Here is a 16905-nt window from a genome sequence, read left to right as displayed (position 1 = left end):
AAATAAAATTGAGATAAAATAAGCAATTTAATTTACCGTTGCAGTTTTTGTGTCTCCAGATTTTTACAACCTATGGTTTTTACCCATGGTATTATTGTCTTGGGTAGCCTATTTAAAGTCATTGCAGTTTTTGTGTCCTATTTAAAGTCATAAAAATATTTGAATCGTTTTGTCTAAGAACTATATATAAACACAGACAATTCACACAGATTCATAAAATGATTCTATTACAACAATTATGACCTTCACTTGTCAAGTGACTATTATTGATAAAGGTAAATTCCGAATCATAAATGATCTCTTATGTAATATAAATTTTCAAATCTTAAATTTCTTTTTTTATTGTTATCCTCTATCATGGAAATGTTTATTTGTGTATGAGTTTCCATTTGCATTTTTGATTTTCTTTTACCTTGGCATGATTGACAAACATGTAATGGATCTCACTGGAATCATGTCAAGGTAAAAGAAAATCAAAAGTTTAATGGAAAACATCCTGGCCTTTCACTCTAGAAGATCAAATTTCTTTTTACCTTATAGGGATCAAATCTCTTTGTCTTTCGCTAAGAGGAATCAAATCTCTTAGTTTTTCTTGGCGGATCAAATCTCTTGGTTTTTCTTGGCTCTTGGTAAATCAGGGGTTAAAATAGATCTATGCTCAGAGCTTAATAAATTCGAAATTAGGATAGATCTATGTTTTTTTAAAACCATGCTGGATTTTTTGGTATCAGCGAAACTAGAACCGGTGACCTTATCGCACCTAGCCGAAACCATGCTGGATTTTTTGGTATCAGCGAGACTAGAACCGGTGACCTTTGCATACGGAGCGCTTTAACAGCGCGCTCCTTCACCGACTGTTCTATATCTCTTTGATAGATAAATCTATGGTCAACTCTTAGTAAATCCAGAATTAAAATAAATTTACGCTTGGGTCTTGGTAAATCTATACGGGTATAATTAGAAAATTAGAAAATAAGTATACAATAACACTGGGAGGACGCAAAAATAAAACAGAACTACAAAATTTACAGTGAAATTTAACCCTTCCAACATTTTATTCTTTTAATTATTAATTTTCAAAAATGCGGAAGATTTTTTCGATCCACACCGTTCTATCATTTGGACCTTGAAGTGACACCGGGGATAAATTTTAAATTTGGAATCATTCTTGACGGCCCTGCATAGAGCTGGAAGTCTCGTGCAGGATTTACCACGTTATCTTTCAATGGTACTCCAGTTCTATCAAACGAATAATAGAGGTTTCAGCTACTCACTGCCTATACAGTAACTGCAAGTATTACATGATCTTGCAAGTGGAAAAAAAATTCTCACGAAAAATGACCCTTCAGCTGCTCACAATCTTCACTTCAAAGCTTCACTATCAATTCTTTACATTTATTCATTCCAGCTGGTCATCTCTGCAATCTCCCGTACAGATTATCGCCATACTGGAAAATCTCGTCCTGGATTTGGATTTTTTTTCTTTTATGTGGACACAGGACCGCTACATTCATGGTACGAAGGCAGATTCACCCACTCGAAGGGTCATTCCTTTTGGGCTCAACCATGAAACCTAATCTTGAGAAAATTGAATCATAACTTCTCAATACTCCATTAATATCTTGGATGTGGATTATGGAGGTTTTGGATAAATTTATAGTAGAAGACATCGTGCATTCTAATCCTCTATGCCCTGCATTTTTTTTAATCTAAAGTTTTAATTGGTTAAGCAAATGTGTTAAGACATCCGTTGTGATTTTTTTTTTTTTCTTAACTGTGTTATATGACTGGTGCGAATTCCATATTTAAGCTTAATTAATTTATATGTCTGGGTTTTCTGTTAATATATTTGGGATTCTAGGGTTCTTTGTGTTGTGAAGGGTTGCGTCCTTCCAGAAAATTCAATTCAAATGTCGGTTTTGGTGCATTTAAATGTGAAACGAATATGACTTTAGCTGCGTTTACGTAATACGGCAAGAATCTAAAGAAGTAGTGCAATAATTTTTTATCCAGGTTCCAGGGCGGCTCTTCTTCAGTGCCAGGTAACATTTACTGTTGTTTTTAACTCTTTTCTTTTCTGGAAAACACTGCTTACAGAAACTTATAGCTCTCTTTTAAGGTAAACTGCATTGTTACCAGGGGCATATCCATGCCATCAAAACGAACCAGAACTTGCACCTGGTACCATCCTCACGTACTGTGTGTTCCAACCTATTTTCATTTCCTATGTGAGTTTCATGGGTCTACTTAATAGGAGGTATCTGTTTATTTAGTTGGTTGGACTGAGGTCTAGCGGTAGGCTGGTGGGAATCTATGACAACTATCTCAGGTTTGATTCTCAGCACATTGTGCCTCAGAATCTTGAAGCGAGACATCCTGGGAGTTTAGTACCCTCTCCATCCGAAAATTTGGTTTTTATTGTAAAAAATGACACGTATATGTTTATTTAGGTCAGAGCAACTTTTTGATTTTTCTATATCATTTGTGCAGACAGTAGATTGTTAATATTTTTGCTATAATGATGAAATTTGCCAGTTGTAGGATAAAGTTTATGTGGAAGTTGCACTACTCTCTGGTGTATTAGGTGGCCATATCATGCTCGGAATGCCTTTTGCTGTCAATAGAAAACATTCCCATTCCATTCCTTTTTTTTGAAATTTCATTTGGTCTGTTGGAAGTGGCAATCCATATAGCCCTTTGAGTTAGTTCGAGTGGTTAAGTGTTGTTATTTACCCACTGCAGGTTTTAGGGTTGAGTCTGTAGGCAATCGATATAGCCAGTTGAGTTATTACGAATGGTTAAGTGTTGTGATTTAAGCACTAGAGGTTTTAGGGTTGAGTCTGCAGTCTCTTTTCCCCTGTTCACTGTGTGGGCCTCACTTGATGTTACCACCAGGTTAGGTTGCTAAAACTGCATCCAGCTCGTTTATCCTGGGTACCACCCTCAGAATAAGAAGAAGTGCCTGGCTTCCTTGTAATTGAAGTTGAAGGAAAAAATAAAAAATTGGGTTGAACTGTTAAAGAGCGCCTGCCATGAAAAGGTGCATGTGACTTGGTGGTAGAGCAGCTTGCTGGCCAAGGGCAGGTTTTGGGTTGGATTCCTAGTCTGTCCAACTTTTCAACATGGTATTAGAGTCAGCTGTCTAGGGCAATTGATGGTGGCTGAGATCTGAGTCAAACTATGGGTTGAATAGGGGTGTTGGATGTAGTGATCCACACCTTTAGATCAAATCTGTAAGGATGCCTGTCATGAAAGGGTCATGTAGCTTAGTGGCGACTCTGGCGAGCATCCTGCCAACTGGGGGCAGGCCCTGAGTGTTCAATTCCTAGTCTCCACTTTTCACATCGTGTAAGGGCTAGGTGTGGAGTTTGATTGGGAGCTTGACTTGAAAGGAGTTGATGGAGATAGCAATCGACATCTTTAAATTAAATAAGTAACGGTGCTTGTCTTGAAAGGGGATATAGCACATGTTGGGTTGTGTTATATTCTTTTCACGATTAGCCCATGTGCGGGGTTATAAGGGCTAACGTGCCCTAAGAATTTTTTTTTGGACCCTATATTAAGTGGACAGACCTACTTATGGTTTTGTGCATGGATTTCACACATGGTTTTGGGTGCGATGGTTTTCGGTCCATGGTATTTTGTAGATCCGGTCAAGGGAACTACGCTTATGTTCTAATCCAAGGTTAATGGATTGGGGTTTATGGATGTTTCAGCATGTATATATATGTATTATAACATTGAAAAGAACATAATGAAAAATCAATCTGGTAGTCTTGGTTTTGGGATCCATATGTATTATAACATTGAAAAGAACATAATGAAAAATCAATCTGGTAGTCCTAGTTTTTGGATCCAGGGGAAATTCTCTGTGTATATTTGTTTTATGTGTTATGTTCTCGCCATTGTTTATTTCCTGTTTTTAGAATTCGTATGTAAGTAATTTTTGTATGGGGTTAAAACCTACATCACAGTGGTAGAGCAGGTTGTCTGATTTTTCATCACTGTATCAGATCCCGGTATATGTAGTGCAGCGGTAGAGCTGCTCACCCGTTGGCATAAGTTCTTTGATTCAGTTCCTAGGTCCTTTATTTTTTGAAGATGATTCATTGCTCGTGTTTGAATAAAGGATACCTGTCATGAAAATGGCCATGTAGCTAGGTACAGGTCCTGGTTCAATCTTAGCCTGTCCAATTTTCAAGCTAGTTCACCACTCATGTTTGGATTATTCATTCTACACACTAGACTAAACTGAAGTACATCATCTATATCATAATGGCTTTCACTTGTATACTGTGATTGGTCACTTTGCCAAGCTAAGCATTCTATCCCCATTTCATTTCTATGAAAACTACCTTTATCTCTATTTTTAATTTCTCTGCTGTATCAATGGGCACTACTTATTAACATGTAGATTAATACTGCTGGTTGCTTTTTTCCCAGTGTAGATTTTTTGGTTTTAATGAAACGTTTATTACACTGACACCTGTGTTCTCCCTTCATTTAAAACTTTCGACTGTCAATTGTGGACAGTAATACCTATTGTTCCTGGCTTACTGGAAAGTATATGTTATAGCTCTTTTGAAAACTTAAACGTATTAACCAAGTTTGGATTTTACAACCAAAGATACACTGCCTCTGTTTTGTTATTTCGTTGCGCATCTTCACAATACCTCTTATGGTATTTCAATAATTTATTATTAACATGACCCCTTATTGTTGTCATTGTTAACAGAATGGAGCGCAACTTGTTATCAAAACTTTTCAAATCAGATGTAAGTTTGTTTTCTACAATTAAAGTATTATAATTATAATGCTTACCTCCACAGTTTAACAATTGAAGCAACTGCGTTACATATCTGTTTTCTCTATCCAGTCATTTCGGAATTTCCAGTTACCAACAGACGGTGATGATCCTGTCAATTACATTAGTAACAATAAAGTGGAAGGCAGTTGTCACTACTCGTTTTCAAAACTTTTCAAATTAGATGTAAGTTTATTTTCAACAATCCAAATGTTATAATTATAATGCTTGCCTCCACAGTTTAACAATTGAAGCAACTACGTTACATTTCTGTTTCCTCTATCCAGTCAATTCGGAATTTCCAGTTACCAACGGACGAGGATGATCCAGTCAATCATATTAGTAACAGTAAAGCGGAAAGCTGTTGTCCCTACTCGTATTTAAAACTTTTCGACTTAGATGTAAGTTTGTTTGACACCATTCAAATATTATAATTTTCAGCTTTTGCATGCATATCTAATAATTCAGTCAACTGTGTTTCTATCTGTTCCCTCTGTTCAGTCTATTCGGAATTTCCAGTTACCAACAGACGAGGATGATCCCGTCAATCATACTAATAGCTGTACTGGAAACAGAGGTACGCATGTTGAATCATTGAAAATGCTTGAGGTGCTTTTCGGCTTGCTTTTGATAGAGTATCATTTTTATCAGTAGTATGGTTAGAAATCACTGCACAGGAAAAACTGGTTTGAGCTTAGTATTGCATATCTAGGGTTTCTTAATGTTCTGGTTTAGGCTTGGTGTTGCATATCTGGTGGTACCTAATGTTCTGGTTTGGGCTTAGTATTGCATATACTATACTATGGTTCAGGCTATTGCCTAGTTTGAATCTAGAGTAAGAAATCTGATGGGACCTTTGTCCTGTGGATCTAATGAACAGCTTTTGGAGCAATGATTGAACATGAAAGTGGGAGTAACGCTGAGAGCCCATCAAATTTACCATCACTAGTAACATTAAAGAGAAAGAGAAGCACGGATGAATCAGAGGTTTGTTATGATGCATCTGCATACTATGATGCTGATGGTGATCTTGAGATATCTGAAGAATTTTACAGTATCATGCTTGAAAACCATGCAAGGATGTACTCGCACAAGAGAGTTAGGCTGGGAGAAGTCGCTTCTTCAAGAACTCTGCCCGTAGGTGATGCTTCCCATGAACTGAGGATTATTAGCAATCATGATGTTGCTGTTGATCTCATTCTGGATAATTTTCCTTTATCAACAACTGGACTCCATAGTGCATCGAACCAACCTATTCAGAATCCTACAATTTATGGCCAGTTGACACCATCTCAAGACTTGGAATGCTTTTCCAATGCTCAAACAAATAATTTCCATCCCCAAGGATTTGGTTTTGCTTTAGAAACATCACCAGCACAACAAAACACACTAGCCATGGAACGGTTAGTAGTTTCTGAAGCAGGCACATTACAACATTGCTCTGTAAAGGTTTTGGAAAAAGCAGATGGTTATGAGGTCAGATATATTGATTTCATCGATATTATTACTGTATATTGCCTATTTTTTTTTTTTTTTTGAAAAGTGACTTGAAATCTCAGAACACATCTCCATTTTATAAGTCACAAATCCTTAGTTATATGGTTCTAGTGTAAATTAAAGTATTTTTTTTGAAGTTTAATATTAGTGAAATGAAATTAACAGAACTTTGTTGTGATTGGTCCATGTTTATAGATTATTGAATACAAGGTACTCGAAAAGATGTCCGTACATGAATCTCCCGAGAAAATTAGAGAGAACTGGACCAAAATTGTGAAAAGGGACTTGCCAAAACACCAAAAAGCCTTCCTGAAATATCATAAAAAGAAATCTTATGATGCTAAGAAGGTTGCAGACTATTGCCAAAAGGAGGTATATGGGCATTTATCAGCATTTTTGTGCACACCTTCAATTAATATTATCTTTGATTTAATTTACTTAGTTTGTTTGCAATCCTACCTTCTATGTGACAAATTAAAATTGTATACTTTACAGCTTGTTGAGTTATACTGTAACAGACTGTTTAGGTTATATGTTGCAGCTTGCTAGATTTGTTTTCAAGATGTGTTCAATAGTTATCCTTAGAATCACTTATGCCTTATCTTGTGCATCAATAATCCTCTGTTTTAGGTTATATGTTGCAGCTTGCTAGATTTGTTTTCAAGATGTGTTCAATAGTTATCCTTAGAATCACTTATGCCTTATCTTGTGCATCAATAATCCTCTGTTCCAGGTGAAATCTAGACGTTTAAGATCCTTGAAATTGGTAAAAGGTAAAGTGCCATGCACCCGGAAATTAGCTAAAGATATGCTGCTATTTTGGAAACTCGTGGACAAGGAACAGGTAAATTAGTTTTCTCAGTAAATAAAACACATCTCTTTTTGTGCTGTTTATTATATGGATAAAAAGGAAATGTAACCAATACACTTGATAGGAGAAGAAATTATGAGCAAGCATATATAATAACACGTGATGGAAATTGAAGCTTAGTGCAAATTGCAGATTGAAGTGCTCTTATTCCAAAATGAGTCCTTCCATGTTGCAAAGTTCCATAGGTTTTTCACACTACCAGAAATGACTGCCTGGAGCTTGTTATAGAAATCTGATGAGACACAATATTAAACATTTAATATGAACGGAAGTTAGCAAGTATAACCTATATATCAAATTCATTATTAATAAATAGGAGAAAATTATGAGCAAGCATATGTAATAACACGTGATGATGTTTGAAGCTTAGTGCAAATTGCAGATTGAAGTGTTCTGATTCCAAAATGAGTTCTTCCATGTTGAAAAGTTCCATAGGATTTTCACACTACAAGAAATGACTGCCTGGAGCTTGTTATAGAAATCTGATGAGACACAATAATATACATTGAATATGAACGAAAGTTAGCAAGTATAACCTATTTATGAAATTCATTATCGATAAAGTAGCATGTGATATTTCAAATAAGTTGATGCATTTTCCCTCAAGCTCAACTCTGTAAAGTCTTATAGAGAAAAAATTGAAGAGATACTAGTAAACTTAGATAAAAGATAATAATGAGTGAAGTTTTTTCCACTAATAGGAGAGGAAATATATAATAACACGTGATGAAATTTGAAACTTAATGCAAATTGCAGATTGATGTGCTCTTATTCCAAAAAGAGTCCTTCCATATTGGAAAGTTCCATAGGATTTTCACACTGCAAGAAATTGCTGGCTGGAGCTTGTTTTAGAAATCTGATGAGCCAAAATAATAAACATTGAATATGAATAAAGTTAGCAAGTATAACCTATATATGAAATTTATTATCAATAAAGTGGCATGTGACATTTCAAATAAGCATATGCATTTTTCCCCAAGGTCATCTCTGTGAAGTCTTATAGAGATGAAAATTTGAAGAGATACTAGTAAACTTAGATGACTACTTTAAAAGAAAACAATGAGTGAAGCTTTTTCCACAAAAACCAGTCTGTTCTTTGGAGTTATACAGTCCAGCAGCAGACATACTTTGTCTTTCTCATTTTTGGTCATCTCATATGAATTTATACATTCTCTATTTGTATTTTTATTTCATGTCAGTCCTATTTTTGTCATATCTTAGTCTTATTAGCTTTGGAGTTGCATTTGCACTGCCACATGTCTTGCACTTACACTGGATGCATCCTTTAGTCCCATTAACCTACTTTTGTGGTCTCCTGAAGATATTAATAAAGTTGTCTTATCTTATCTTACCTTACAGGCTGAGATAAGGAAAAAGGAAGACAGAGAGGCAGCAGAAGCCTTAAAGCATGAAGAAAAACTTAGAGAAGCAAAACAACAACAACAGAGGCTGAACTTTTTACTCTCGCAGACAGAGCTTTATAGTCATTTTATGCGGAACAAGACAAATTCTCAACCTATCGCTGGAGCTTCTATTGATGAGGAAGATGTAGCACGAGAGTCATACAAGGTGACATTAACAAATGATAAGGATATAGAAGAGGCTGCTTTGAAAGAGAAAGCCTTGAGAGTTGCACAAAATGCTGCCTCCGAGCAAAAAAAATTAATAACTGCATTTGATAGTGAATGCCTGAAGTTTCAAAACATGAGTACTAATGGGTTGTCACAGGAGAGTATAGCTGAAGGCTCTGATGACATGGACTTGCTTAATCCGTAAGTTTTAGATTTGGAAGTTATAAGTGATCCTTTTAACCAATTTGTTTGCTTTTTTTCTTGCTATGTTAGTATGCATCTTGGAATCTAAGTGCTTTTGTATTTAAATATGCAGTTCATCAATGGCTCAAACTTCCTCTGTGCAAACACCAACGATGTTCAAAGGAATTTTAAAAGAATACCAGTTGAAGGGCCTTCGGTGGCTTGTGAATTGTTATGAGAATGTCTGCACTATTTCACACTTTCTGCACAGTTTCCTCTTTTTATCATTATAGGGCCCTATTTTCCTGATGGAAGCTTTATTTTCATTTATGTAGGGACTGAATGGCATCCTAGCTGATGAGATGGGTCTGGGCAAGACAATCCAAGCTATTGCATTTTTGGCTCATTTAGCTGAGGTAAAATCTAGTCTGTTTTGATGATACTTTATATCTTCGTTCATTTACAGTGACAATCGATGAGTAATCTGTTTGGTGATGTCTCATTATTTTAACATGTGATTATCATTAGATGGAAATATAAAGGTTCGGTATTGTCATTTCGTAGGTCAAGAATATATGGGGACCATTTTTGGTGGTTGCACCTGCTTCTGTGTTGAATAATTGGGTTGATGAAATTAGCAATTTCTGCCCTGATTTGAATGTTATCCCTTATTGGGGTCGAATTCAAGAACGTATTATACTTCAGAAAAAGATAAACTCTAAGCAACTTTATCAAAGGTTCACAATTTAGTTTGTCTTATTTAACTGATTCGTTACTTCTATTCTGCAATTTCTTTCCTTATGGTTTTCAATGAATAATGTATATGGTATATGAGATGAAAGTGCTTCTGTCCTTCTTTTGCAGGAAAGGAAGTTGGCACATACTCATTACAAGTTACCAGCTAGCAGTAACTGATGAGAAGCACCTCAAGCGACTTAAATGGCAGTATATGATTTTAGATGAAGCTCAAGCCATTAAAAGTGCACACAGGTAGTTTAAATCTAGTTTCTTGATTTCACTATCTGGTTTGAGCTGTCACTTGGTATGCGATGCTTGAGCAATATGAACTCTTTTGATGTGTTACTTATATGTGCACTGTCATTTCAAAAGAGTTAATTAGGATTTTGAAGCACTTCAAATTTTCCCTTTTAAGCTTTGAGCTATTTGTATTTTCACAGTTTACGGTGGAAAAACCTCCTCAGTTTCAACTGCCGAAATCGTCTCTTGCTTACTGGAACTCCTATTCAAAATAACATGGGAGAACTTTGGGCACTGCTTCATTTTATCATGCCAACATTATTTGATAGCCATGAGCAATTCGATGAATGGTTCTCAAAAGGGTATAGTCTCATTCACTGATTTTTCTTTTTGATTACGAAGCATTATATTTAGAAGGCTTGGCCCATTTTTTTGGGTAATCTAAGTTGCAATATAATTTTGTACCTATGAACAGCATAGAGAATCACGCAGTGCATGGAGGTGCATTGAACGAACACCAGCTCAATAGACTAGTAAGACTTGCTGCCATCATTCCAAATGTTTTTTAAAAGAAGAATGGAGGAAAGAATGTATTTACCTTCGTAAGGAGTGGTTGGGTTTATATGATGGGAATTGGCTTTCTCTAGTTTTTGGTTAGTGCATTATGAAGGGAAGCTTATTTTGCATAACCTGCGAATTTACTTGATCCCTTCCTTGAGCTTTGCTTCACTGTTAAAGTTTACTCTTTCTTTGTTCTGGTTTTGGCGTTAGCAAATTTGTGCTTGCATTCTCTATTGACGACATATGCTGGTAAACGAACTAATGGTTTTGAATTTGAATCATCAGCATTTGATTTTAAAGCCTTTCATGTTGCGTCGAGAAAAGAAAGATGTGATTACAGAAATGACAAACAAAAAGGAAGTTACTGTGAGCTGCCCTTTAAGCTTTCGTCAACAAGCATTTTATCGGGCCATCAAGAATAAGATCTCCGTGGCTGAATTATTTGATAGCATTCAAGGTCGTCCTAGCAAGAACAATGTTTCTAACCTCATGAACATTGTTATGCAGCTGAGGAAGGTATGGTCATATCCCTCTTTCTAAATGTATTTGAATGAGTCTTCTTAATTCAAGTTCTATTGTGGAATCAATCACATTTTAATATCAATGAACTGTTTTCATGGGAATCGCCTAGTAAGATTTAGAAGCTGAATATATTTGATTAATCAACATTTGACATTATTATGCTGACATTAGTCACTCAAGGGTTTTGGTGAAATCTTGAAAAAATTAATCAGAAACTTCTTTGAAATTGATAATTTTATACCTAACACAAATTACAAAAGCTATCAGTCTAGACTCTAAATATGCAATAAATATCAAAGAATCAATGTGAATTTGGGTTGTGGGGACTATAGTTTTATGCATTTTACGATTTACTAAAGCTAAATGCTTACTCTGATTGATAGCAAAAAGCTTGAACTTTTATTAATGTTATATTTTCCAAATCAAGTTAACAAAAAGTTCTTTTTCTTTGTGGCATTAGGTATGCAATCATCCGGATCTATTTGAAAGAAATGAAGGCCGCACATTCTTACATTTTGCACAAATTCCAAACTCTCTTTTACTGCCTCCTTTTGGTGAACTGGAAGAAATACACTATGCTGGAAGTCGAAGCCCTATCTCATACAAGGCAACAAATAGAAGCCCTTTTTCTTTTCCTTGGTGGACTAACTACACTAATGATGATTGTGATATAATATATACAATTATATTAAATGCCTTACCATTTACAATTCTCATATCATTCACATGATTTTCAGGTTCCCAAGTTGATTTATAGAGAGGGTACTCTAAGCCTGTCTACGTCCTGCAGTAGATCAGCTCAAGGGTTTCGACAGAAATGGTTGGACAACTTGTTGAATGTGTTTTCTACGCAGTATGTTCATACATCGGGTTTTCCACCACAAGCAGATTCTCTTGGATCTGTTTCACCTGTTAAAAGTGGTACATTTGGCTTTTCTCGCATGATTGGCTTGTCACCAGGGGAGGTGGCTTTTGTCGCTAAAGCTTCATATGTGGAACAGTTGTTGTTTTCTTGCACAACACAAGATCGACAAAAATTAAATGAAATCATTGAAGATTTTCTAGAAAGTGAGGAAGATAGATTTCAGTATGATCAGATGGGGGAGGGAAAAGTCAGAGCTGTCACTAGAATGTTGATGTTGCCAACACGTTCAAAATTAAGCTTATTGAACACAAAGCATGCCACAGGGCCTAAAAATGCACCCTATGAGGGATTGGTTGTCTCCCATCATGACCGGTTTCTCAATAATGTTGCGTTGCTAAAAGCTATTTATTCTTTCATTCCACCAGTTCTTGCTCCGCCAGTATGTTTTTTAGTTTGAATTTTGTTCAACTGCTAAGCAACATGTTTTACTTAATTTAATTATTTTTTAGCTTAATTCGTTAATTTGTTATTAATACTCTTTGCATACAATCTTGTCTGCATTGGTCAAGATCAACATGCATGGCTTCCTGGTAGGAGAGATTCACTGAAGCTTGATCATTGGTTTGTAGGTTGATGTTGTATGTCCAGATAGGGGTTTTGCATATCAGAGAACAGAAGAACTTCACCATCCATGGCTTAAAAGGATATTAATAGGATTTGCACGCACATCTCAGTTCAATGGTCCGGCCATACCACAGAATCCTCGACATCTAATTCAAGAAATAGATTCAGAATTGTTTAATCAGAAGCCAATCCTGGATCTTACTAATAGGATATTTGGATCATCACCCCCTTTGAAACATGTTGATGTTGCAAAGCTGCTTACGGTATACTGTTAAATTTTTGATTGGTTAATATTTTGATTGATTTACAGGCTTAGCAAATGCATTCAGACATTGGCTTTAGAAAGCATGAGATAATTTGAATTCTAGACCCAAATTATCACTTTCATAATTTATTTTAGTTTCCTGTCTTTCTTCTTAACCTCGAACTCAAAAAAATGTAGTTCGAAAGGAATTGAAACTTATTATTTGGTGTTATTTTAAATATCCTTTCTGACATGGCTACAGGATTCTGGAAAACTTCAGACACTGGATACTTTGCTGAAGCGTCTTTTTGCTCAAAACCACCGGGTTCTCCTGTTTGCACAAATGACTAAAATGCTTGATATTCTTGAGGTCAGAGTAAAATCAATTATTTGATATGTCCTTTATAGTAGATTTTCAATGTTTTTCTTTATGTGATCTCTTTTTAAATTTCTCTTCTAGACTTTTCAACGTTCTTATACAAGCTGCGCATATAAGATATTTGTATGATTAGTGTGTTGTACCTGAACACGAAGAACTGATGTTCTATGATCAGGATCAAGTTACAAGTGTTTTTAACTACTTGGTCCTGAAGGATGCATTCACATCTGAGCCAAACTTAAAGTTTATGAGTTCAATTTGCTGTTTTTAATTTTATTTGTTTATTCTTGTTGCTTTCATAATCAGCTGACGAAGCTGAATCTTGTACAGGATTATATGAATTATAGGAAGTATAAGTATCTTCGCATGGATGGATCTTCAACTATAACGGATCGTCATGACATGGTCAGGGACTTTCAAAACAGGTAGAAATACCAGTCTGGTTCACATTCTCTCTTATCTAGAATCCGTATAGTACTCCATCAATTTATGGGATCCGATGAGCTTAAGTGGTTTATTGGGCGTTCTATAGCAGATTAGTACATTTAGTGAGATCATAGTTGGCTTGTATTTACTGAGGCAAGTGAATGAGGCTGCTCGGTCATATGTTTTTTTTTTTTAAGTTTGGCATTGGTGACGCTACATCATGGTTATGTTCAAGAATAACACTCGAATAGGGTAACTTAACATCTAAGAGTTCCTTAACAGCTCACCAATCACTGTCTACCGAAGACCCTATGGACAGGCTACTTGGTCATATTAAAAAGTGTGAAAAAATTTAATGCAGGAAATTGTATGCATGAATATGACGAGTACTGACTCAAGAATACTCACCGGCAAATTGTTGCCAATGCTATCGAACATGTCTAGTATTGACCACCCAATACTTAGCCAGATCCCATACTTGACATATTTATGGGTACATGTAGTTGTGAGTCATATGAGTATGATGACTCTAAATGAGATGGGTTTTCTAGGGAGCTTCAGGCATTGGAATAAAGTTGAAACTCATTTACATTGTTTTCTTTTTTTATTCAGGCAAGATATATTTATCTTCTTGTTAAGCACAAGAGCTTGCGGTGTGGGAATTAATTTGACAGCAGCTGATACTGTCATATTTTATGAAAGTGATTGGAATCCAACCTTGGATTTACAAGCTATGGACAGAGCGCATCGGCTTGGACAAACTAAGGAGGTCAGTTAAAATTTCTTCATAAAAATTTGAACCGTTGAACTCTTTTAAGTGATGATCTAAGACCAACCCTTTGGGAAGCTGCTCTTCCTTGGGTGAGACTTGAGAATGCAAGCCTTTGATGATGTTTCAATGAAAATACATGTCTGAAGTTTGTATGCAATTTATTCCTTTTATGTAAATATAATTATATTATATTTACAGTATAGTATATGTTATAATATACTATATATCGTATTATATTCTATATTCTATTATATTATATTATGCATTGTATTATGTATACTTTTTTTCTTTTCCCAGCGCTGAAATTCCTTTCGTGTGAAGTGCAGTGGATTTATGATTTCCTTCACATCTGCTTGGTTAACTTTTATTTTTTTTTCTTGTTCTTCAGGTCACCGTGTACAGATTAATTTGTAAAGAGACTGTAGAAGAGAAGATTTTACAAAGGGCTAGTAAAAAAATTACAGTTCAACAACTTGTCATGGCAGGGGGGAACGCAGACAGGGAGGCGTTGGCTCCAGACGATGTAGCTTCATTATTGTTAGATGATTCTGAGGTGGAGCAGAAGATAAAGGAGCAACTTTCCGTTCAGGTGGTGTACATTTTAGACTCTCTTGAAATTTAGGTTCATGTACGTGGAAAAGGATTCATATAATCAATTTTTTGATAATGTTTATTGGAATAATGATTACTTGGAGGCTGGCATATTATAATCTGTAGTATACAGTGTCAAGTGTGTTTATATTGAATGACTGTAAGAGTTGTTTCCTAGGATCTACTCTCACTTTATCTATAATGCATTTAGATCTAACTAATATCATCATTGTTGAAACTTGAAACCTTAATACCCTATTTTGTGATAATGTCCAAACTTCATGGGTATAATAATTACCTAGCATGATATAATCTGTGGTATACCGTGTCAATTGTTTTTATGTTGAATGATTTTCTGAGTTGTTCATAAGATGTAGCCTCACTTTTTCAAAATGCATTCAAATTCGACTAATGCCATTATTGTTGAAGCCTTTGTCAACCAATTATGAGAATTCCTTTGTTGTATTTGCTCTAGTATGCTCTTATTTTCTTGTATTTCTCTTAGGTCCTTTCGTCTAGTGCTGCTGCTTTTGGTTTCTTTCCATTTCCCTGGTTGCATATTCCTTTATTGTATTTGCTCTAGTATGCTCTTATTTTCTTGTATTTCTCTTAGGTCCTTTCGTCTAGTGCTGCTGCTTTTGGTTTCTTTCCATTTGCCTGGTTGCATTTTAATACATTCGCTCTTGCCATAGTGATAATTATTGGATCATATTGAATTTCACCAGGGTAAGGAAAGAAAGTCAAAGAGCAAGAGAACTGTTGTTTCGTTTGATGCAGAAGGTAATGCTTCTTTGGAAGACTGTAATCTGCTATCGGGGGGGACTGAAATAGAAGAAAATTGAAAGGTTAGTTTACTTTGGGAAATATAAATTTGATGAAAGTATGGCCATCTAGATGTATTTTGTGTGCTTGCATATATATATATATATATAAAGCATTGCCTATGCTGTAGTTACTCTTATCTTCTTGCATCTCTCTGATAACTTTCATCCAGAGCACCTACATTTGGTTTCTTTTGATTGCTGTGGTTTCATTTTAATGCATTTCACCAGGGCAAAGGTAGGCAAGTAAAGAACAAGATAACACCTGATCAGTTTGATGCTGAAGGCAATGCTACTTTGGAATACTCTAGGAATTCCCTAGCAAGGGAGACTGAATTGTAAGGAAGTAGAAAGGTTAGTTTACTTTGAAAATAAATTTGACAAAATTATGGCTATCTAAATGAAATGTGGCTAGCATTAGTATATGTAGGTTTTTTTTGACAATGCTAATGCTTCTTTTCTAGACAACTTGTAAGAGATGAACGCTGATTTAAAATATGGTGATAATTTTATTGAGAGGTGCCCTACAGCTTAGTATGGTGGAGATAATTGTGCCGAGGTGCTCTACAACTTAGTATGGGGAGATAATTGTCCCTGAAAGGTGCTCTACAACCCAATTTGGCGGAGATGTAGTGAAGGGCTAGATCAATAAAGCCTTACTTGAAAAAAGTATAACGAAAAACTTAATGTTGGCTCAATTAAAGAATTAATAAAAATTAAAAATTAATAAAAATAATAAGTCTGCTATTCAATTCCTTATATTGCAATTTTATTTTTATTAATGAAATCACAAACATTTTTTTGGAAAAATCATAATCTGAATATCACATTAAAAGAAATTTAGATAAAGAGAATACATATTCATAACCATGATATTTCATAAATTCATGTTTAAATTTAATTAATAACCATTTACAAACTTAATATTTACAATAAACTATTTTTCTAAATTTTATATATAATCTATGTTATGCATATCACATTAAAAAATTAAATTGAAAAAATTATAAAACATGTCAAACAAAATGCCATATGCATATGCATGTAGTTATATGTATTCTTAAGATTTAAATAGAATTAGAAATAATAATATTTCTATATATAGATATGTGACATATAAAAATATAAAAATAGTAGCTATAAATTATAAATCAATCTTACCATATAAATTAAAAGAATGATGATTCATATGCCTA

The 16905-nt window shown here is 35.0% G+C and overlaps 1 protein-coding gene across 1 annotated transcript; it reads left to right on the top strand.

Moving 5' to 3' along the window:
- Window positions 1-1161: 1161 nt before the first annotated feature.
- On the top strand, window positions 1162-16222 carry LOC149265098 (chromatin-remodeling ATPase INO80-like). The gene is made up of 25 exons (XM_089429135.1): window positions 1162-1515; window positions 4736-4775; window positions 4877-4990; window positions 5092-5205; window positions 5306-5381; window positions 5685-6280; window positions 6497-6673; window positions 7035-7145; window positions 8532-8944; window positions 9060-9168; window positions 9262-9342; window positions 9491-9663; window positions 9791-9916; window positions 10105-10266; window positions 10380-10437; window positions 10751-10981; window positions 11448-11594; window positions 11725-12291; window positions 12482-12739; window positions 12983-13090; window positions 13430-13524; window positions 14138-14294; window positions 14686-14886; window positions 15614-15733; window positions 15941-16222. Exons 2-24 carry the CDS (start codon window positions 4737-4739, stop codon window positions 15728-15730), a joined length of 4230 nt encoding a protein of 1409 aa, XP_089285261.1. The 5' UTR covers window positions 1162-1515; window position 4736; the 3' UTR covers window positions 15731-15733; window positions 15941-16222.
- Window positions 16223-16905: the final 683 nt, after the last annotated feature.

Source organism: Pinus tabuliformis, chromosome 6, assembly GCF_031772625.1.
Source record: "Pinus tabuliformis cultivar Carrire ecotype Pingquan chromosome 6, CPIR1, whole genome shotgun sequence".
Lineage (NCBI taxonomy): Eukaryota > Viridiplantae > Streptophyta > Pinopsida > Pinales > Pinaceae > Pinus > Pinus tabuliformis.
The sequence above is the reverse complement of the archived record's forward strand: the minus strand, read 5'-3'. Positions and strand labels throughout refer to the sequence as shown.

What these genes read in the sequence shown, in the direction of transcription:
- LOC149265098 (XM_089429135.1), top strand. Translation starts at nt 4,737, where the DNA reads ATGGAGCGCAACTTGTTATCAAAACTTTTCAAATCAGAT. An exon ending in CAAAACTTTTCAAATCAGAT is followed by an intron (nt 4,776 to 4,876) that starts GTAAGTTTGTTT and finishes TTCTCTATCCAG; the next exon opens with TCATTTCGGAATTTCCAGTT. An exon ending in ATGTTGCAAAGCTGCTTACG is followed by an intron (nt 12,740 to 12,982) that starts GTATACTGTTAA and finishes ACATGGCTACAG; the next exon opens with GATTCTGGAAAACTTCAGAC.